The following is a 22,821-nucleotide window of genomic DNA, read 5'->3' as shown; positions in this document are numbered from 1 at the left end:
CAACCATAACTCCTCAACGACAGAGGAATGAAAGAGAGAGAGGGCTCCCAAGGAACTTATACTAAATGTTTCAATCACTCGAGACTTTATTAATGGTATCCATAAAATGAAACTTTGGGGTGATTATAAAATATACATGCAAACCATGCCAGAAATTTTCTTAGCTGAATACAAATAAGTTAAAAATCCAACCACTTGCTATAGTATACACAAGTTTGAGGGGAGATGATGCCATCAGGTGTACATTGCCGCATCCGTGGACAAACTCCACATGGAATAGATGCCATTGCCCCAGTTTTTGGTTCCCCTCCGATGCTTCCCTTACGAATGCATTTATAACAAATTTTGCCAACTGGAATAGAAGCAAATTCACCCATTCCATTACTCTTAACTTCTATGATCTCGTCATCCAAAACTAATGCCTTCACAATCTCTTCAATTTGCTGCTTTGTTAACTCAACATTCAAGACTCCACTCCTTCTGATCGAATCTGTAACTCCCTCCAATGTAGCAACTTTCAGCTTATATATTTGCTTTGTGCATTGCTCTTTCAGAATCTGTATGAACTCTGTATCAAGGTTCCCATCAACATACCATGCCCCTCCAGTGATTTCCTTTGATGGCTCAAATTCCATTGCCATGTAATGCTTCCTCCCCTTGTTTTGGATGTTTACCACCTCTTTTATCAAATTCTTGGCCTGAAGCACCTTTAGGGATTTATTAACCACATTGTCTGGAAGGTTGGTTTCTCTTTTCATGTCTCGTGTCCATATGCCCATATCTTGTTTGCTTCGTATCACATTATAGAGGACTCGCTCATGTTCTGTCAGAGATTGAGCAGGAGAATTTGAATCTGTCTGTTTCCGTTTTTGTCCATGTAATCGACTCATTCCTATTCAAAGGAACAGCAAAACAGAATAGTAATTTGAGAAGAGTTCTCCTGTAAGGAGCAGTTACAAAGGAAATTCCAACATTTACACAGAAAGTTACAGAAGTCAAAAGGAAGTCATGTAAAATCATATGCATTTTCACATAAAGATCTATTTGGTAGCTAAGAAATTGTAAACAAAATCAGTCAACAAGAAGAAAAAACTCCCAGCATTTCCAATTATGTAACAAGATTAAATACAACATTCATATTTACTATATCTACAATAGCTCTTGCTCAATTAAGCCGAAAAGTATTTAAAGGCCAAAATACAAGAGAGAAATAGATATAATCATTTTATTTTATTTGATTTTTTTTTTCCAGTATTCTTGATCTTAATCATTTCTGAAGGAGATTCTAGATGCAAAGTATGTCCTTCATTCATGCTAAACTATCAAAATTTCGCAAGGTCACATCTCCCAAAACTTCCTAAGAAATGAGTTTTTCATTCATGTATTTAAAGGCTTACTTGCAAAAGGATATTTCACTAATTTTTTTTCTCTACGAACTCCAAAGCCTAAGAGCAATTGCATTGTACTGTCTATTTTTTCATTTGATACAGTTTCAAAACTGTGGCAGCAGCTCTATAGTCTCTCCAAAATCCCAGTCACCAATAATCAAGACTGCACAGTCCAAAAGAGAGTACGAAACTTACTACAAGTTTACAGCAACTTTCAGACCTCCACTAACATTTCGAATGTGATGACACCAAATATAAAGAAGCAGTAAAACAAATAAGAAAAGGAGGGGGGAAATTAATAAAACTTCTCCAGAAGTTCAAACTTAAAGTTAAGAAATTTGACAACACCCAGATAAAACAATTCACTTGCTTTCAACCACAAGGGGCAAAAAAATGACATCTGTTTTTCTTTCAGGAAAATAATCAAACAGATTACACGCAATCGAAAAAACAACCAAAGGAATCCATTTTTCTTTATCAGTGCAAATGGTACACCATTCAAATACCTCAAAGAAGCTGATGGAGACTGAAAGAAAAGGTTCACTAAAACCCTAACTAATACTTTCGCATTTATTCACCGACTCACTGAGTTACAAGCTCGGGTTACAGCGAAACTCCAAATTCATTGAGAACTATCAAGAAGGAAATCTGATACAATGGCAGAGGCTACAGCAGCAGATGGATAACGCTCCGTCTAAATCGACTCAACCCTGGCACATAATATAGGTAAGCAACAATGTAAACACCGCGGCAATGACAGGCGTTGTTTTCTATATAATTTATAAATTTGCGGAAGGGAAGATTAATTTTAATCAAATTGCTTTTTATTATTTGTGGGATTTATATTTATATTTTTTTAATATTTAATTTAATTTTAAATTTTATATAAATTTAAAATAATTAGGGTTTGAAATTTAAATGTTTATATATAATTTTAGAGTTTTTATAAATTTAAAATTTTTAATTTTATTTATATTTAAAATATATTTAATTAAATTTTTATTATAATATAATTTTAAATAAAATTTTATAAAAATATTTTCATAATTTATATTATATAAAAAATAAGAAAATATTTTATTTATATGAATTATTTTTTTATGAATCCTAATAAATTTTTATCTCTATCTTATAATTATTTATATAAATTTATTTTAATACACTTATATTTAAATTTATGTAGAAAAATTAAAAAAATTAATTTTTGTTTGAAAAATATGAATTCTTTTATTAATTTTTTGAAATTCTCATTTAATTTAATTTTTTATAAGTTTATTAAAAAATTTTATATAAAATAAATTTATATTATTTTTAATTATAAATCTATTTCTAAAATTTTTAATTATTATATTAATATATACATATTCTAATTAAAATTAAGTTTATAAGTTTTATGTAAATACTACTTATTGAAAATTCATATTTGTTGATTTATAAAAAAAATATTTAATTAATATATATTATATATTAAAATTTTATGAATCTAAATTTTTTAAATAATATATAATTATGTATAAAGCATAAAAAATTATATATATATTTGAGGAAAAAATTTAAATAGATAAATATGTATTATTTAAAAAGTTAATAATTAACAGAATATATTAAGTTTGAATTTAATTATAAAATTAATATAATTAATAGGATGATTATAATTTTTAAAACTAATTTTTTATTTAAAAATGATACATTACTAAAAATTTAAAAATATTAATGCATGTACATAAAAAAATAATTTTTTTAAATTTTTTAATATTATAATATTATTTTAATTTGGTAAATATTGAATATATATAAAAAAAAATTAGAGATCATACTTTAAATATAGAATTGTTATTTCAATTTAATAAATTTATATTTAAATAAAATACAAATTAATAATTTGATTTAAAAAAATCAAAATTTTCATGTGAATACAAGTATTATATTATAGAATTTTTATTTTTTTGAATTCAATAACTTATTTTTGTTGAAATTTGATATTTGCTTTTAGAAAAATAATTATAAAAAAATTAATTTAAAAATATATTATAAGTTAGTTTGACAAAATATTTTACTATAAATCGAAAAATTGTCTATAAAACTTTCATTGAAACCATTTCAATTAAAATTAATAATATATTAACGTAGTGTTTTTATTCTACTAGTATCTATTTTTTATTTTTTTATAGAAAAAGATCATTTTAATTATTAACTTATTATTTAAAAATAATTTATTAGTATTAATATATTTTTTAGTCTTATTTTTAAAATTTCCTCCATCCCATATCAAAATATGAAATTATGTAAAATATTATATATCAAATAAAAATGAACAATATTGATACTTATTGATATGGATGTGTATAATTAATCTTGTCAAACAAAATTAAAAAATAAAATTAAAAATAACTAAAAGTAAAAAAAAAATCAACATTATGTAAAATTATACCAAATTGAATTTATTTTACTATTATGTATATAAACTCTTAAATAATGCTAAAAAAGTTTAGACTTTTCATATTAATTATATATATTTTATAAAAATTATAAAATAGTAAAAACTAATTGGTGTTGATAAACTCTAAATTTATGAATTAACAAAATAGTAAATAGTTAAATTTATATATTTATAAAAACACTTACAATTATAAAATTATATTATAATAATAAATTTTTTATTATAAATTTTTTATCTACAATTTTTTATTTCCATTGATATATTTTCATTTTCATTATCTTATTCTGAAAATGATAAGTGCATATACATCATACATATCATGAAAAATGAAAATGTATAATATTATCATAACAATAAGTAATATATTCTAATAATATTATATCATATAAAAATTAATAAAAAAATAATGTATAAAAGTACTGAACTATAGATACATATAATGAGTGTAGAAAATATGCAATGCATGTTTAACCAAAAAAACTAGTTAACCAGTAATGGTACGCAGTATTTTAAAACAGAAAAAAGCTTCCCAAATCAAGCTTGTAAAGCAAATTAGAAGAGAAGAATGGTTGCAGCATAGCCCTTGGCTGGAGGAAAATTGAAAGTTTGTGCCTGTCTGTCCCCTTTATCCAAATAAAACATATTAACTTTCTTGAGTTCGGTATCCAATAATCTGATAAAATCAATGCTGAGTCTCATATTATTAACTTCCAAAAATCTTCTGGTGTCAAATCTTAGCAATCGAGCATCTATTACTTTGCCCTTCGACGAATGAGGATAAATCAACTTCAGCTACTTCAACTTCTTGTAAGATTGAAATTGGCCTTTGCATTCAGGGAAAGTTCTCTCAATCTCATCGCCAATGTAAGAGAAGGTGATGAACAAAATGATATTCATATATGCTACAATTTATGCCAGCATACTCTTTTAGTCCTAGAGAAAATATTCTCAAAAGGCCATATTTATGCTTAACCAAGCGAATGTTTCCTCAAACCAATCGAAAAGCTAGACAAAAATATGAGTACTGTAAAGGTATGGACTGGTGAAGCATTACTCATTGTATCAATAAGCATTACTCATTCTACAAAACTCCTTCCATCTCCATTTGGCTGATCACTGCAAGCAGATTTTGGACTCAGAACTCTGTAGGAGGTTTTGATCTCATTAGTCTTCTAATTCTTTCTTTTTCTGTATTCTCCAGCAATCCCTTCACACAAAGAAGAAGAAAAATAGCATAAGCAAAATGCCGCACCCAATTATAGCAAAGCTTAGTTGTCATTTTGTTAAAAAAGCAATAATCAAAACATCCACTGCAAGGTAGCATTCACATCAATCATGGGGTCATAACCAAATTTAGAAAGTCTGAGCTACCCTACCTGTAATGAAATAATGTCAAAGAAAGCATTCACCACATGTTTCTAACCAAATAAAAGATTAGATATGTGTGCAGCAGTCTGTATCAAGAATTTGTGGTGTCAACATTACTTTACTCAACTCAACTCAACTCAACTAAGCCTTTATTCCAAAAATTTGGGGTCGGCTATATGGATTCGCTTTCTTCACTCTGAACGATTTTGGGTTAAATCCTCAGAAATGTGTAATGCTTCTAGGTCATGTTATACTACTCTCCTCCAAGTCAATTTAGGTCTACCCCTTTTTTTTCTTTCTATCCTCTAACCTAATGTGCTCTACTTGTCTAACTGGAGCCTCCGTATGTCTATGCTTCACATGACCAAACCACCTCAATCTCCCTTCTCTCAACTTATCTTCAAATGGCACCACTCCTACCTTTTCTCTAATACTCTCATTACGGACTTTATCTAGTCTAGTATGGCCACTCATCCACCTTAACATTCTCATCTCTGCAACTCTTATCTTAGATGCATACGACTCTTTCAGTGCCCAACACTCACTACCATATAACATAGCCGGTCGTATGGCTGTACGGTAAAATTTTCCTTTCAATTTATTGGGAATCTTACGATCACATAAAACTCCCATGGCACGTCTCCACTTCAACCATCCGGCTTTAATCCTATGACTAACATCCTCCTCACATCCCCCATCTACTTGAAGAACTGAGCCTAGATATTTAAAGTGATTACTTTGGGGCAGTATCACTCCATTCAAACTAACTCTTTCCCTATCACCAGTTTGGCCTTCACTGAACTTGCAATGCATGTATTCTGTCTTTGTTCTACTTAACTTAAAACCCTTTGACTCTAGAGTACTTCTCCAAAGTTCTAGCTTTCTATTGACTCCTTCTCGTGTCTCATCTATCAGAACAATATCATCCACAAACATCATGCACCAAGGAATACTCTCTTGTATATGTTTCGTCAGTTCATCTAAAACTAATGTAAAAAGGTAAGGGCTTATGACTGATCCTTGGTGTAATCCAATTGAGATCGGAAAATCTCTTGTGTCCCCTCCCACTGTGCGCACAATAGTAGTTGCTCCTTCATACATATCTTTCAATACTTGTATGTACCTAATAGATACCCTCTTTTGTTCTAACACATTCCATAAAACCTCTCTTGGAACACTATCATAAGCCTTCTCCAAATCAATAAAAACCATATGTAGATCTTTCTTCGCACCTCTATATTTCTCCATCAAGCTTCTAATGAGAAAGATCGCTTCTATAGTTGAATGACCAGGCATGAAACCAAATTGATTGAGAGAGATAGAAGTATCATGACGTAGTCGATGCTCCACAACTCTCTCCGACAACTTCATAGTATGGCTCATGAGTTTAATTCCCCTATAGTTTGAGCAACTCTGTATGTCTCCCTTATTTTTAAAAATAGGTACTAAAATACTCTTCCTCTATTCATCAGGCATTTTCTTTGAGTTTAGAATCTTATTAAATAATTTAGTTAACCATGCTACTCCCATATCTCCCAAATACTTCCACACTTCAATTAGTATTTCATCGGGTCCACAGGCTTTACCCACTTTCATTCTCTTAAGTGCTTCCTTTACTTCTAAAGATCTAATCCTTCTAGTATAATTCACATTCTTTTCTATTGTTCTATAATCTATATTCACGCTATTACCATTTTGACTATTATTAAAGAGATCATTAAAATAATTTATCCATCTTTCTTTAATGTCCTCATCTTTCACCAACACTTTTCCTTCTTTATCCTTAATGCACCTAACTTGATTGAGATCTTGACATTTCCTTTCTCTGCTCCTTGCTAATCTATAAATATCTTTCTCCCCTTCTTTAGTTCCAAGTTTCTCATATAACTTTTCAAAGGCCTGTGCTCTTGCTTGTCGACATAGTTATTAAAGGCAAACCTTAGGCACGCCTTAGGCTCCAGGCTCACTAGGCTCCAGCCCTAGTGTCTCTACAATAGAAAGGTGGGCGACATTCACCAGGCTCTTGCCTTATGCGCCTAGGCATGCGCCTTATTCTATGAGCAAGGCTAGAAAGGCACACATTTTTTATTTACACATTCAACGAGTACTTCCATAGACAAAACAAACTATCACTCAACTCGAAAAGTTGTCAATCTAGAAGTTTTTTAAATTAGTATCATTGGTGATAACTAGTCACCAAGATCTCATCAAACTAACATACTTAGGATCACAAACTTCTCATATTTATATTTTAACACGACCACTCATTATCTTTTTCAAAAAGAAAAAAGTTGATACTCCCTTAGTTCTTAAAGATGAGGGAAATGACGAAGATATTGATTTTGAAGATGAATATTAAGTGGCTGAACGTGCAGAAGAAGATGAAGAAGACTATGACGCTACTATTGATGAATATTGAAGTGTAGTTATTTTGTAATTGCTTGACTATAGTTATGAAACATTAAAAGACTATTCAAGTTTTAATATATTAGTACTCGAATGCTTATTAGTTGTTCTTATTTTTAGTTTTATATTATTTAAAGTTTGATGGAATATTCATATTTATTTTACTTTGAATTTTTTTTTTTGTGTCTCACCTCGCCCAAGTGCGTGCCTTCGCCTTGTGCCTTGCGCTTAGGCTCCAAGACCCCTTGGCATCTTAGTGCACCTTGAACCTTTAACAACAATGCTTGTTGAGGAAAAGGCGCTTAATTGGAGGCTTCCCACATACATCCTTCACAGCTGATGTAATAGCAAAGATGACTTCTACCACTAGAGAAAAACCCAGATGAGTGTTAGTAACACAATCTATTATCACTATCTGCATCTCCCAGTTCTTTCCTTTTATTTAACTAATTTTCACGTTACAGTCCAGATAGATGCCAGCATAATTTCTCAGGAAAAGTGGTATCAAAATATTTTCCTTTAGTTTTAAGTTAAACATCAACTTTCCATTCTAATAGGCTTTGATAAGTGCCAGGACAGTAATCTCAACAGAGGAGTTGAACCTGGTCTTCACAGCATGTCAGAAACTTTATGTCAAGACTCACTCGAGAAAGAAATAAATGAAATATTTTGATTTCAAGTCATTTAAACTAGAAGGTCATCAAACCTCAGAATGATTTTTGTCATCAATAAACTTAACTGACTTCCCATCTTTGCATAAACAACAAGGTATTCTTAAAGGAAGGAATATATACGCACAGGCAAGTTCATCATAATCATCCTTGCCAACAACAAAAATGCTGACATCCCCAAGCATTATATATACAATATAAACTGATCTAGCAAGAAAACATTTCAATGAATCCTAAAGTGATTGTATAATGATGAAAAAGAAATACTGAAATGAGTACTTAATTGGAATATCAACAAATCAAATCGAAGATATCACATTTTCCTTGCTTCCAAATGCCTCTAGGTTCCAAATTACATAAATAAAATTAAGATCAGCACTACAAATAATTTTGTTTATAACAAACAGATGACGGAGTTTAGCAATAGAAAGTTCAATCTTAACACACAGAATAACCATCAAAATTTTTCAAAATACAAATTTTTGAATCAAAAGCACCTTGTTAATTTAGAGTTGAAGATAATGTAGAGATCTAGTTTTATATTGCAATTTGAATGACTTTAATTAAAATTATGCCAACAATAATAGAATGATGTATTTCATACACAGATTAGCTACCTTCTCGAGGCAGTTTTCAAGGTTTCCTTTACAAATATTGTAACACCCCTGATTTTTTTATATATTATTATTGGGCTTCGTGTAGGTATCCTCAATTCGCGGAAATTCGACAGTTGTCCGGATCTGTGAATTTCCGGCCTACTAGGAAAAGTCTCCGAATTGGATCGAGGTTTTTGCTACCCCACCATTTTCAGACGTCCCGAGCGCGTTCCCGAAGTCGGAATCGGCAAAGGTAAACCCGAACCTTGCTTTTTCGAAATTTTCTAGTGCTTAAATAGGATTAAAAATCCATAAAATATTCGTGGTAGCTTAGAAAATTACGATTCTTTTTGCAATAGCTTAGTAATATTGCTAAGGACCGCGGGGCAAAGTTTTATAATTTTTAGAGCTTGTTTGGGCAGTTTTTGCAAAAATGATCAATAATAAGGACTAAATTGAAATTTTGCGTATTGTGATGGATGACTGATTTGATGGGCCCAGGAGGGGCTGTGTGATATGATTGAACTGTTGATATATGGATTGTGAGTATAGAAGTGTGTTTTGAACCCTTTTGCGTTGGGTAGGTCCTAGGTATGGAGACTCAGGATTTTCGCACGACTTAGGACGTAATTGGTCTTTTTTTGTTTGTATTGAGTCGATTGTATTAAATAATTGTAATATAATTGTCGTGAGCCGATGACCTTTCTTCCTCCGCCCACCGCCACGAATTTGTCGTCAAGTCTGCGTGAGTAGAATATTAATTTTAATTGTAATTTCGATATTATTATATGTTCAAGCATGTCCATGCATCACTTATATGCATATATTTATGTAGTTAAACTCTAGGCACGATTTATGTTGCATTCATAATCTGATGTGCCATGGATGTTGTTGTGGTAATTTGGAGCGCAGCGTGCGTTGGCGTGCGTGTGATGTGGTGGACTATGGATAGACGGGTAGTCACGGCTTGAGTAATTGGGACCCGATCCTTCGAGGGTAGTCACCGCTTGAGTAATTCGGGACCTCGATTTGGTTATTAAGTGGAAGTCCGAGCTTGAGTAATTCGGCACCAAAGTTGGATTTAAGAGAGTATAGGGGATCACCCCATATGTTATGATTGATACTACAGGTGTGTGAGTGCTCCAAATTACCTTTTTGATGTTATGATGTGAAAATGTTGTTGATGTTGCATTTCACTCTACAGGGTGCATTAGTTCTAGATAGTTATAGAGATTATGGTTAAAATTGATATTTTACTCTCTGAGTCGAACGCTCACTCCTGTTCAAAAATTTTTACAGGCCACAGGAGGATATTTTTTTGAGGTTAACCTGCTTTCTCCCTCGCAGGTCGATTACTAATGTTTGTATAAACTGGTTAAATCTTAGAATTTCCGTATGTGTTAGAAATGTTTATTTGATTTGGGTCTGTAACCTAAATTATTATTTTTTTGGACCTGTAAACGTATAATGATATGCATGTTTGATGGATTGGATGAGGGAGCTGAGCTCCCATTTATTTTTATGAGGATATGAGTATGTAGAGGGTGAGCTGAGCTCCCCAATTGAGTATTTATTATGTTTACAGGTCGGGTGAGTCGAAAACTCCCCGTTGGGAAGTCCATTTTATGGCCGGACTCTGTCCGTTTGTTTTCTTGAATTTGGGCCCAAATGGGCTTAGAGTTGAGTTAATGAACAGTTAGGCTTACTACGGGCCTTGGGGGCTTTAGGCTGGCCCAGGTCCTAGTGCCGGTCCGGCCCATAGGTTGGGTCGTGACAAAAGTTGGTATCAGAGCTTAGGCTCTAGATTCATGGGAAAGAATATACTTGGGAGTGTAAAAGGAGTCTTGTTAGGATGTTACATGCGGAGTATAGGATTCTATTTCGTCTTTTTCTGTAATTCTTTGTTTCTAGATTCTGCGTTATACCTCGGGAAATATAAAAGTTCCTCATTTAGTATCTTGATTTTCGTGGAGTACATAGAAATGTGAAATAGAGTTAGTAGACATGTGAGGTCTATCATGAGGATACGTACTCCAAGAAATGCTATGTTTCTGTCTGTATGGGTTTAAATGGTGTGCCCATTTCGTGCAAGGCACGAGTACATAAAGGTGAGTCTTGAAAGTACAGTTGCCCTAGATAAGGATGAGAATACCACTGCTGGCAGTCATCAGTAGATGACCCAGTCAGAATAAGTTTGTGATAATAAAAGATTCAGGAGAGATAAGAAATTGGGAGACCTAGTCTGTCAGGACGTATCGTAGTAACTATACAATGTTCTCGATGTCTGCTCTGTAAGCTGCAGATTACAGTACCGACATGAGATTATTGTGTAGAGCTGCGTACTTCCCTGTAGTGCTTATGATGAGGGTGTTGCAGCGATCTGCTTTGGAATACTGCAATGCGAGTTCTATATTTGCAGAGGAGTTGGGAACTCCTGGTTAAGAGTCTAGAGCTAGAATATCGAAAGGTTACAGTTGGGTGGTAACTAGAGTCAGTGACTCAGTTACCCTAGCATGAGCTAGAGTTGCCATCAGACCAGAGGTTTCGGATTAGTTGCAAAGTAAAGGTGACACTTATAGAGTGAGAATAGTATACCTTTTGTGTATCAGTATGGAATAAAGTACAACCCTACTACCTAGGGAAGGTCGAAACTATGAATTGATGATTCACAGAGATATGATATGATAGGAGAGTCATTAATTTGACATGGTTTGGGCAAGGTGGTCAATGTAGTACCTTTGTTGCAAGTTAGGGTGTAGTCCTATCTTTTCGTAAGGGATCGAAAGTTATTACTAATAATGGTGACCAACCAAATAGTACCCGGATGGGTAGAGTGTGGTAGAGAGTAGTTGGTCAGGGTATCCTGCAGATGATACAAGTTCCATTATAGGAATCATATATAATCAGATCACAATGGATGTAAATCCTTTGAATTGGATGACGGGTTTGGGTGCCCGGAATCTTAAGTTTTGGCTAATTGAGTAAACATGGAAAATAATAATAATGATAATAACATTTACAAATAAATAAAATTGCTGCAGAATCAGTTCTCGAGGTAGTAAAGGTATTATGTAAGCTAAAGGATAAGAATAGAAATCATACAATAAAAGTATGACTGTAATTTCCTGAGTTCCCTTCTAACTTTATATTGTTCAAAACAATAGTATAATCTAATTATAACAGTGTTAAGAGAAATAAATTAGCGAAGATAAGTTATAGAAGGCCAATGGATAGAGGAAGTGCAGAATGAAGGTTTGGATAATTGATTACAGATGCAATATAATCTAAATGCCAGTGGAAGTACTAGCTAGAGTGGTCAAAGGACCAAATCTGAGTAGCACAGATATGTGATAACGTGGTAGAGATTCTGAAAGATATAGTTAGCAGGTACAGCTGTCATGTTAGGAAGAAGAATGGAACCAGGGATAGAATAGTTAAGTTCTATTTTGGATAAGAAAAAAAAAAATAAACGGAAGGACAACCTGAAGGGCGCATAATAAAAGGAACAAAGTTAAGATGTAGGGTAGGCTAAGTGTTATTCTTGGCAAGGTGAATGACAAGGATGGAAAACCCAAAATGGGACCACATTAGTGAGAATAGTGATGGAGGTATGGGATAACATAATAATGAGTAAATGCTAGAAGGTGTGCGATGGTATTGCGGACTACCTAATTAGGTAGAGAAGAAGAAGTTAGTAAGTAGTAAGTTTAATAAAAGTTAATCTAAGGGATCAAAAAGGTATGATAAGAGGAAAAGAATGATAGATAATGACATAGAGGCTTTAAGTTAGACTTTTGAGATAGTGACAAGGTAGTTAGAGGTTCATTATGAATGTCAGGCAAACATTTTTAGTGTGATCAACAGAATCACTTTGTAGTGAAGCAATAATGACATGACAACAGTAGGGGTAGAACGAGAAGTGACAAGTCTGGGTGGTTATAAATCACTAGAAAGTTCAAGGATCAAACTAATGACCATAGATAAGATTAGAATTAGTGTTGGAAGAATCTATTAGTAAGAGAAATCTTTCAGGAATCAACAAAAGTTAAGGCACAATATAAACGATGATGGATATGAATCAGAGGTCGAGTATAAGTAAAGTTAATAAATTATAAAATATTATGTCAGGAAGGACAATGGTTCGGTAAAGAGTTCATGCAGATGACATCTTATAGGTAGAGCACAATTGTGCTAGGAGATGATGAAATTTGAAGAGAAAGACTAAGAAACATAGGTTAAACGTTATTATATGGACAATCGGGTGTAGTTGAATATAAGAGGATATTTTCTTTCTTTTCAAGTTTAGCTTGTGCTTTTGGTTCTAGAAGGTTATATAAGGAACAGAAACTGAGTCAAGGAGACCTAGTTATTGAGAGTTTAGTAGGCACAAATTCATACATAATTTCCTGATATGAGAATGACAGTAAGTGCATACCTAGTATTAAGTATGAAAGGATGAACAGAGTAATGATAGGAGTTAAATTGAGTTAGCTACTAAGGCTTGCAACTGTTTTAAACTATGAGCTGGAGGAAGTACTGTTTATGGTTGAGATTCAATAGATGAAATTGTTGCTGATGGGTAATTTGAGATTGAAATTTAGAAAGCTATGGGCAGTATATATGATTATATTAAGGAGAATGAACACGTGAAGTATCTTGTTTGGAATTAAGGCATGACACATATTTCCTACAGCCGTGTTAGTTCAGATGGAACTTATAGTTTATGGGGCTCATATTCATCCAGATAAGCAATTTCCTACTAAGGTGATAGGGAATGATAATGTTACGATAGTTAAGTTGGAAAAAGGGGATACAAGAAAAAAAATTTTCTATGGGTAATTATAAGTGTTACATAAGGTGAAGAATGTGCTGGTAAGAGTAAATCATAGGGTTAGAATTCTTGAAGTAATGAAACTAGTATTCAAGATAAGACTAAGAAATAAAAAGAAAGTTAAAGTTGATGATGGGATAGACATCTTTGAAGGAAAAGGTGTAAGGATGAGATAGGACTAAAATTAAGGAATAAGTACAATGAGTTGAAATGATACCAACAATACCAAAAATAGGAAAAGGGAAGTGGATAAGATGCAAAGGACGGGAAGAGAGCTCGATAGAGTCGGTTATAATGATGAGGATAAGGAGTGTCTAACCACTTTGTGTTAACACTACCTATGAGCGGTGAAGGATACAGTGTCTTTGTGATGCCTCTAGAGTTGGCCTAGGTGTGTTTTGATGCGGAATGGAAAAGTAGTGGCTTATGCTTCAAGGCAGCTGAAGAGGCATGAGCAGAACTATCCCACCCATGATTTGGAAATGGCGGCTGTAATCTTTGCACTAAAGATCTGGAGACACTATCTGTATGGTGAAGTGTGCGAGATATACACCACCACAAAAGTTTGAAGTACATCTTCCAGAGGGATTTAAACTTAAGGCAGAGGAGATGGATGGAGCTTCGAAAGACTATGATTGCACCATCCAGTACCACCACGGGAAGGCCAATGTTGTGGCAGATGCTCGAGCGTAAAATCTTACGCGGTTGGCGCACATTTCAAGAGAGAAGAGACCGTTGATTCAGGAAGTACATGAGTTGATGGATCAAGGTTTAATCCTAGATCATCGGATGAGGGGTATTGTTGGCTCACTTTTCGTGAGGCGGACTTGAGGGACAGAGTTAGAGTTTTTGAGCACGAGACCAACAATTGATGAAGATTATAGAAAGAGTACAAAGAAGGTGAAGGTGGTGAGTTCGGATTTGCCAATGATGGCGCCCTAGTGCAAGGTTCTAGGATATGTGTGCCCGATGTGGACAACCTCAGAAATGAAATCATGCGAGAGGCACACTACACACTGTAAAGTGTCCACCCAGGTTCCACCAAGATGTACCATGATGTGAAAGATAGCTATTGGTGGAATGGCATGAAGAGAGACATAGCAGACTTTGTGTCCAAGTGCTTGACTTGTCAGAAGGTGAAGTTTGAACACTAGAGACCGTCGAAGTTGCAAGAGCTCCCTATCCCAGAATGGAAGTGGGAAATGATCACTATGGATTTTGTGACTGGGTTACCTCGTACCACGCGAGGATATGATTCGATATGGGTAATTGTAGACCGCTTGACCAAATCAGCTCACTTCTTACCTGTAAAGACTACATACTCTGTGGCACAGTATGTCCGGCTCTACATTCGAGAAATAGTCAGATTGCATGGAGTTCCGGCTTCCATAATATCTCGAGAGGGCCCCGATTCACTTCGGTTTTGGAGAAAGTTGCAGGAGGCACTTGGCACCTGATTGAACTTTAGTACGGCTTTCCACCCTCGCATGCAGACAATTGAAGGACAATCCAAACACTGAAAGACATGCTTCGCATGAGTGTTTTGGATTTTGGAGGTCAATGGGATGATCAGCTAGCTTTGGTGGAGTTTGCCTACAACAACAGTTATCACTCCACCATAGGAATGGCGCCCTATGAGGCACTATATGGAAGAAAGTGTAGGTCTCCTCTGTGTTGGATGGAAATGGGGGAAGCGAAGGTGCATGATGTAGACCTAGTGCAGTACACTTCAGAGGTAGTTCCTTTAATCAGGGAACGACTGAAAACAACTTTCAAGAGGCGGAAGAGTTATGCACCCTGCACGAAGGGATGTGGAGTTTGCGGTGGCGACTATGTATTCTGAAGGTTTCTCCAATGAAGGTAGTCATGAGATTTGGAAAAGGGCAAGTTGGCACCTCAGTATATTGGACCTTTTGAGGTTACGGATAGAGTTGGAGCAGTTGCCTACCGGTTGGAGCTACCACCCAACCTTTCTCATGTTCATCCCGTGTTTCACATCTCCATGCTAAGAAAATACATTCCAGATCCTTCTCATGTACTATAACCAGATGTAATAGAGTTAAAAGAGAACTTGACATTTGAGGAGCAGCCTGTAGCCATAGTGGACTACCAAGTGAGACAGCTGAGATCAAAACAGATCCCTATGGTTAAGGTTTTGTGGAGGAGTCAGTCAGTGGAAGAGTGCACCTGGGAGTTAGAACGGGACATGCGTAGCAAGTACCCTTATCTGTTCAATGTATAATCATGTGCTTTATTCTGCCTTGTGTAAAATTCGAGGATGAATTTTCTGTAAGGGGGGAAGAATGTAACACCCCTGATTTTTTTATATATTATTATTGGGCTTCGTGTAGGTATCCTCAATTCGCGGAAATTCGGCTTGTCGGATGCGTGAATTTCCGGAAAAGTCTCCGAATTGGATCGAGGTTTTTGCTACCCCACCATTTTCAGACGTCCCGAGCCCGTTCCCGAAGTCGGAATCGGCAAAGGTAAACCCAAACCTTGCTTTTTCGAAATTTTCTAGTGCTTAAATAGGATTAAAAATCCATAAAATATTCGTGGTAGCTTAGAAAATTACGATTCTTTTTGCAATAGCTTAGTAATATTGGACATGAGGCAAAAGTTTTATAATTTTTAGAGCTTGTTTGGGCGCTTTTTGCAAAAATGATCAATAATAAGGACTAAATTGAAATTTTATGTGATGGATGACTGATTTGATGGGCCCAGGAGGGGTGTGTGATATGATTGAACCGTTGATATATGGATTGTGAGTATAGAAGTGTGTTTTGAACCCTTTGCGTTGGGTAGGTCCTAGGTATAGGGAGACTCTGTAGGATTTTGCACGACTTAGGACGTAATTGGTCTTTTCTTTGTTTGTATTGAGTCAAATTGTATTAAATAATTGTAATATAATTGTCAGGTGAGCCGGGATAGCCTTCTTCCTCCGCCCAGCCGCCACAGTAATTTGTCGTCAAGTCTGTGAGTAGAATATTAATTTTAATTGTAATTTCGATATTATTATATGTTCAAGCATGTCCATGCATCACTTATATGCATATATTTATGTAGTTAAACTCTAGGCACGATTTATGTTGCATTCATAATCATGATGTGCCATGGATGTTGTTGTGGTAATTTGGAGCGGTGTATGCGTTGGCGTGCGTGTGATGTGGTGTGGACTATGGATAGGGCGGGTAGTCACGCTTGAGTAATTGGGACCCGATCCTTCGAGGGGTAGTCACGGCTTGAGTAATGGGACCTCGATTTGGTTATTAAGTGGAAGTCCGAGCTTGAGTAATTCCGGCACCGTTGGATTTAAGAGAGTCAGATAGGGGATCACTCCCATATGTTATGATTGATACTACAGGGTGTGTGAGTGCTCCAAATTACCTTTTTGATGTTATGATGTAAAAATGTTGTTGATGTTGCATTTCACTCTACAGGGTGCATTAGTTCTAGATAGTTATAGAGATTATGGTTAAAATTGATATTTTACTCTCTGAGTCGAACGCTCACTCCTGTTCAAAAATTTTTACAGGCCACAGGAGGATATTTTTTTGAGGTTAACCTGCTTTCTCCCTCGCAGGTCGATTACTAATGTTTGTATAAACTGGTTAAATCTTAGAATTTCCGCATGTGTTAGAAATGTTTATTTGATTTGAGTCTGTAACCTAAATTATTATTTTTTTGGACCTGTAAACGTATAATGATATGCATGTTTGATGGATTGGATGAGGGAGCTGAGCTCCCATTTATTTTTATGAGGATATGAGTATGTGGAGGGTGAGCTGAGCTCCCCAATTGAGTATTTATTATGTTTACAGGTCGGGTGAGTCGAAAACTCCCCATTGGGAAGTCCATTTTATGGCCGGACTCTGTCCGTTTGTTTTCTTGAATTTGGGCCCAAATGGGCTTAGAGTTGGGTTAATGAACAGTTAGGCTTACTACGGGCCTTAGGGGCTTTAGGCTGGCCCAGGTCCTAGTGCCGGTCCGGCCCATAGGTTGGGTCGTGACAAATATATTAAAGACACAAACCAAACATCAATGGTTCTAGGAAAATGGAAACTCGAACTCTGGAAACTGTGGATCAAATCAAACAACCAAACAAATGGCACTCCATAGTTGATTCAGTCTATCTTGGCTATAGATGTAACATATCATTTCCAAATTAAAAACACATTTTAATTTCAAACTAAAACAGAATTAGTTGCATCTAAACAGATACTCTCAAAAGAACAAAGGGTTTGCATACTTGTGGGAAGCAACAAGTAGCTCTTCATTTTTTACACCTTGAAGATTATCTGCCCCCAGTTTAACCAAAAAAGATCTACAATGTCCATTCCTCAGCTGAACTTCGCTAAACCTGCAATTATATTAACACTTAACAGTTAAAACACTTGAACCAACATGATGACAATTTTGCTCCCATCCTAATAAACTCCAAATGAGATCATCAAGATTGCTAAACTGATGTTTCAACTCCTGTCCTCAACAAGACAATTTCTATCCACAAACATATAATTTATTTTAAAATATTATGATATTGTTTTATGCTAGATAGTAGAATCCAAAGCTTCTGTTATAATAACTACTATTACCAATCCTCCTCATCCCTCTAGAATAACATAGCAAAGACATATTTCTTAAGCGTTCAATGTTTCTGTTGCTTATTAGTAAACTTAAGAGTATGTTTATGTCCATCATCCAAAATATGGTCTTGGCACGGTAACAACTAGAAATGGTCCTAAGTTCCTAAGCACAAGACGACATCCCATGCTTTTTGCGTATATGTTATTGTTATTATTATTGCAATATAAAAATTATGAAAATAACAATAATAAATTAAATATAAATGATAATCTTTCAATAATTTAGTTTCAAATTCAATTGAAAATCATATGTATTTGTATGATATCGAAGTGAAGAGACATTTGAAAAATGAAAAAATTCAAAATTTTAAAAGATACAATTTTATGAATAATTATAACTCTATAAACTTTCATATAGCTCAATTTGAGAATTAATTGAAATAAGGTGTTAAAAAATTAAAATCTTTCAATTAATTACTTCATCCACTTGTCATAAACTGAGAAAGCCACTTGTCAAAATATGGAGAGAACATTCTCTTTGCTTTAGGCTTAATATAGATTAGATAGATAGATATTAGATTAGATTAACATTTTCTCATGAAATGGCCTTCCTCAAGGATCAAATTCGAACCATTGTGTTTGCTCTTGCAATTGGCAGCCTGAGACTTTTACCACTCAGGATCTACATGTTTCAATAGAATTATATCCCTACCCTAACGATAAGTGTACATTGGTGATGCCTCAAAAGTTCGATCAAACAAATACTATTTTCTCAGCACTCAAAAGCACAAATCAATAGTAGAGCATATAAACCACAACCAATTTTGAGCAAAGTAAAATGGGAACCGCACCATGTATGGAATTCAAATCCAACAAAAACCCAACAAGATCTAGCCAAAAGGGTATACAAAACCAAGCAAAATCTAAACAAAATGAGAAAAAATAAAGCAAAAATAAGGAAACACCAGCTCAAAGGCAAGGTTACATTGATCTAATGAGAATTAGATGCATAAAAAAAGATTTGCGTGATTAAAGGACATGAGGGGGGAGATTTACACATACCGTTCAATCAAGATGTTGCCTTTAACATTTGCAAACGAGACCGCTAGTATCATCTTTTATGGGCTTCCTTCCTTCCTTCCTTCCTTTTCCTTTCCTCTGTCTTCATTTCCGTTATGTTTTATGCTTCGAAGAGAAACTGGGAAACTGGGAAGTTCGCATCTTTTGCATTAACTCGTCAAAGCTACCCAGACAATTATGGATTTGCAATTATGCCTCGCAACTTATTTATATTTATTTATTTCCTGATCCCAACCTATCTGACAATTTGAAATTGCCCCCTACATGTTCATCTTATTACTTTATTAGTCCAATAACTTTTTTTTTTCAAAGCTTTAGATATATGAAATTTGCAATATTCATATGAAATTGTCACTTAAATCCTTTTTTTTTTCAGAAAAACTTAATTTGATAGCTATTATATTTATTTGTTATTTGAATTCAAATATTCCATAGGTCTGAGAGTGGATTTATCATATTAAAATTTTACCTAATCAATAATTCAATTAGATTTTTTTTATATAAATTAAAAATTATGTATTGAATGTAACTTCCTGCACTTCTGAACTTTGAACAGTATTATTTTCAGTCCATAAATGATACTATTCATAGCCAGTTTGAGGACCAAAAATAAAATGAAAATAAGTTAAATTAAGCAGTATTAAAATCAAATTGATCATCGAGTTATGGAGTTAAAGGTCATTATTGAAAAAGATTGACTATAATCCGATGAGGAGCATTTTGGTCATTTGACACTCAGAGTTGACTTTTGACCTAAATGTCCATTAAAATGAGTGACATTAAAATGTTGAAAATGAATTAAGAAAATGAAGTGTTTATGAAAATTAAAAAGAGATATAAAGGGAATTAAGAGAATTGATATAATTATAATTATATTAATTATAATTAATTACTTTGACTAATTATAATTAGACACGCCTATAAATAAGAGACAAAACAATTAAATGCCAAAAAAGTCTTTATCTTCTTCTTCCTACCAAAGTGGCCGAACCGCCCTTCTATGGCTCTTCCTCCATTTTTATCTTGCAAAGCTCTAATTTCATGACCTTCTCACCATAATTCCCATACTTCCCAACACTAAATCTTGATATTTCTTCTTGGTAGAATGATTAGAAGCAAAAAGGTTGGAAGAACTTGAAGTTCTTGTCTTCTATCTTGATCTAATCTTGGATTTAAGTTGAGCCATAATGAAATTGAATGAAAAATGAAGAAAATATGCATGAGGGAACAACATGAAATTTCAGTCAGCCTTAGGGGAGATGGGATTTTGATGATTTGTTTTGATTTAACTTGTCTACTAGTGCTGTTGGATGAGTATATATGAATTATGAGTTTAATTGCATGTAGTTGCATGGAATTGAGATTATGTAGTTAGGGTTTTGAAGGGAAATTTGGGGGTTCAATAATATGATGCTTAATAGATGTTGTTGAGGTCAAATATTGACCATTTTATGTGAATTGGTTGAGTTTTGAAGTTGATTGTTGGATTGAATTGATGAATTTGAAGTGTTACCCTTGTGCAGGAATTCTGGATCTCTAAGTCTAGTGGGTTTATGTGGCTATAAGTAGAGCTACATAGCTCTAATTGGTGTGAGACCAATTGGAGATTAAACCTTAGACATAATGCTAGAAATAGCATAAAGAAAGCTTGCTCAAAAACTGACCCTAGGATGCCCTAAAATTGGCTTGAATCTGGATGTGGCATTCTAGACCTAGACAGAATGACCATTTGAATAGTGCTCAGTAATTTGAGCATAACTCACTCTAGGAAACCCCAAATAACCTGATTCTTGAACCCATGAACTCTTGAAATATAGGAGAACATTTCTTTTGAAGAACTCAGAGCCCAGATATGAACCAAACCTAACCAATTTACTAGACTAATTTAGTCTAGCAAACCTGACCATAACCAAACCCGACCTAGAAATCTTGAGTTTCAGGATACCCAACCAGTTGTGGCAAAAATGTCATAACTCAGCCTACAAAACTGCAAATGTAGTAATTCAAAAGCCAAAATTCTCATAGGACCTAAAACTACAACTTTGATGTTTGGGCCAGAACCCATATCCTAAAGGAACTAAGGGAAATTGTTATGATAAGTTAGGAACTCCAATCCTGAATTTCCTGCATTTGGAGTAATTGGCCATTTGACACCCGGATAGTAAATGAATCATAACTTCTAGTAGAAAACTCCAATTGGGATGAGCCAAACTGATATGAAAACTTAAGAAATAGAGCTATAATTTTAGTTTAGAAACCCTACTTAAATTCTGAGTGTAAGGACCTCAAATATGAATTGCAAATACTGACTTGAACTTAAAATCCTGAATGTACAGGGTTTATGAGTCTAGGTTTGTTAAATTGCCATAACTCACCCTACATAACCTGAAACTTAGTGATTCTTGAACCTATGCAACCATAAGACACAGGGGAACAACTCATATGAAGAACATTGAGTCAAATTATGACTGTAACTTGTCCAAATGGCTGGATAAAATTGAGTTTCAGAATCTACCTTGTTTTGGAACAGGAATTGGTCAATAGATCAGTATTAGTAAATTGACTATATCTTGAATTACAGAACCTCAGATTGAGTAATTCAAAAAGGAAATTGAAGTTGATTGTAACACCTCAAATTTTTAAATTTATTATTTTGTGGGTAAATATTAATATTTTATTTTATTTTAATTTTAGGAAATTATTTGAAATTTTTTGGATTTTAGAAATCGGGTTTGATTTTCTAAAAATGTAAAACTTTGATGATTTTTAAAAATTAATTTAAAGACCACATGTCAAAACTAAAAATATATTTGGACTCTACGAATTTTTTTGAATTTTTTAGAATTTTTTCGGAATTTTTGGGCCTCGTTTTCAGTCCCAAGGCAGAGTAAAAATTTAAAATTTTGTATCTTGAATTGGACTGGCCTAATCGAACCGAACTAGATCGAACTGATCGAATCGAACTGGCATTTTCTTTTTCTTCTTCCTTCTCTTTCGTGCGCGCCCGACGTCCCCCCTCTCTCTCTCGTTTTCTCTCTCCTCTCACCTCCCCTAGCCACGCCGCCGCTGCCACCCCAGCCGTCCCCACGGCTGGCCGACGCTCCAAGCTGCCGGAAACCGCGCACAAAGTCCCCCCTGCACGCGGGCACCATTTCGGTTTTCCGGCTAAAATTCAGCCAATCCGGCCACCGTTTGAGCCGGGTCTTGTGTCAAAACACATCTATACCTCGAGAGCTTTCCATAGACACCAAGAACACCAAAATTCATCGAGTGGTTTGCCTAATTTTTGTCCTGGAAGTTTTAGCCCATTTTGATTTTTGGGCTAGATTTCTCGCAAACTGTGAACCCCACTAGAAAACCAAGAGTACTGGAGATCTCCACTCGTCGAGAGCTTCACGGCAATATAAATTTCAAAATTTTCTGACACCATTTTTTGATAGGTCCCACAGAACTTC

General features: G+C 34.5%; 1 protein-coding gene and 1 pseudogene across 2 annotated transcripts; both read right to left on the bottom strand.

Annotated features, from left to right (window-relative positions):
* Positions 1-66: 66 nt before the first annotated feature.
* LOC110659124 (uncharacterized) lies at positions 67-2,195 on the bottom strand. 2 transcript variants are annotated; one of them, XM_021816996.2, is made up of 2 exons: positions 1,975-2,195; positions 67-892 (listed from the first exon to the last, which is right to left on the bottom strand). In XM_021816996.2, the coding sequence occupies exon 2, from the start codon at positions 888-890 to the stop codon at positions 180-182; it is 711 nt and encodes a 236-aa protein (XP_021672688.1). In that variant the 5' UTR covers positions 891-892; positions 1,975-2,195; the 3' UTR covers positions 67-179. The 2 variants fall into 2 exon arrangements, with proteins under 2 accessions (XP_021672688.1, XP_021672680.1); XM_021816988.2 differs by having other exon boundaries at positions 1,895-2,194.
* A 2,768-nt stretch (positions 2,196-4,963) lies between these two features.
* Positions 4,964-19,401, bottom strand: LOC110659752 (uncharacterized; annotated as a pseudogene).
* Positions 19,402-22,821: the final 3,420 nt, after the last annotated feature.

This window comes from Hevea brasiliensis, chromosome 6, assembly GCF_030052815.1.
Source record: "Hevea brasiliensis isolate MT/VB/25A 57/8 chromosome 6, ASM3005281v1, whole genome shotgun sequence".
Classification (NCBI taxonomy): Eukaryota; Viridiplantae; Streptophyta; class Magnoliopsida; order Malpighiales; family Euphorbiaceae; genus Hevea; species Hevea brasiliensis.
The sequence above is the reverse complement of the archived record's forward strand: the minus strand, read 5'-3'. Positions and strand labels throughout refer to the sequence as shown.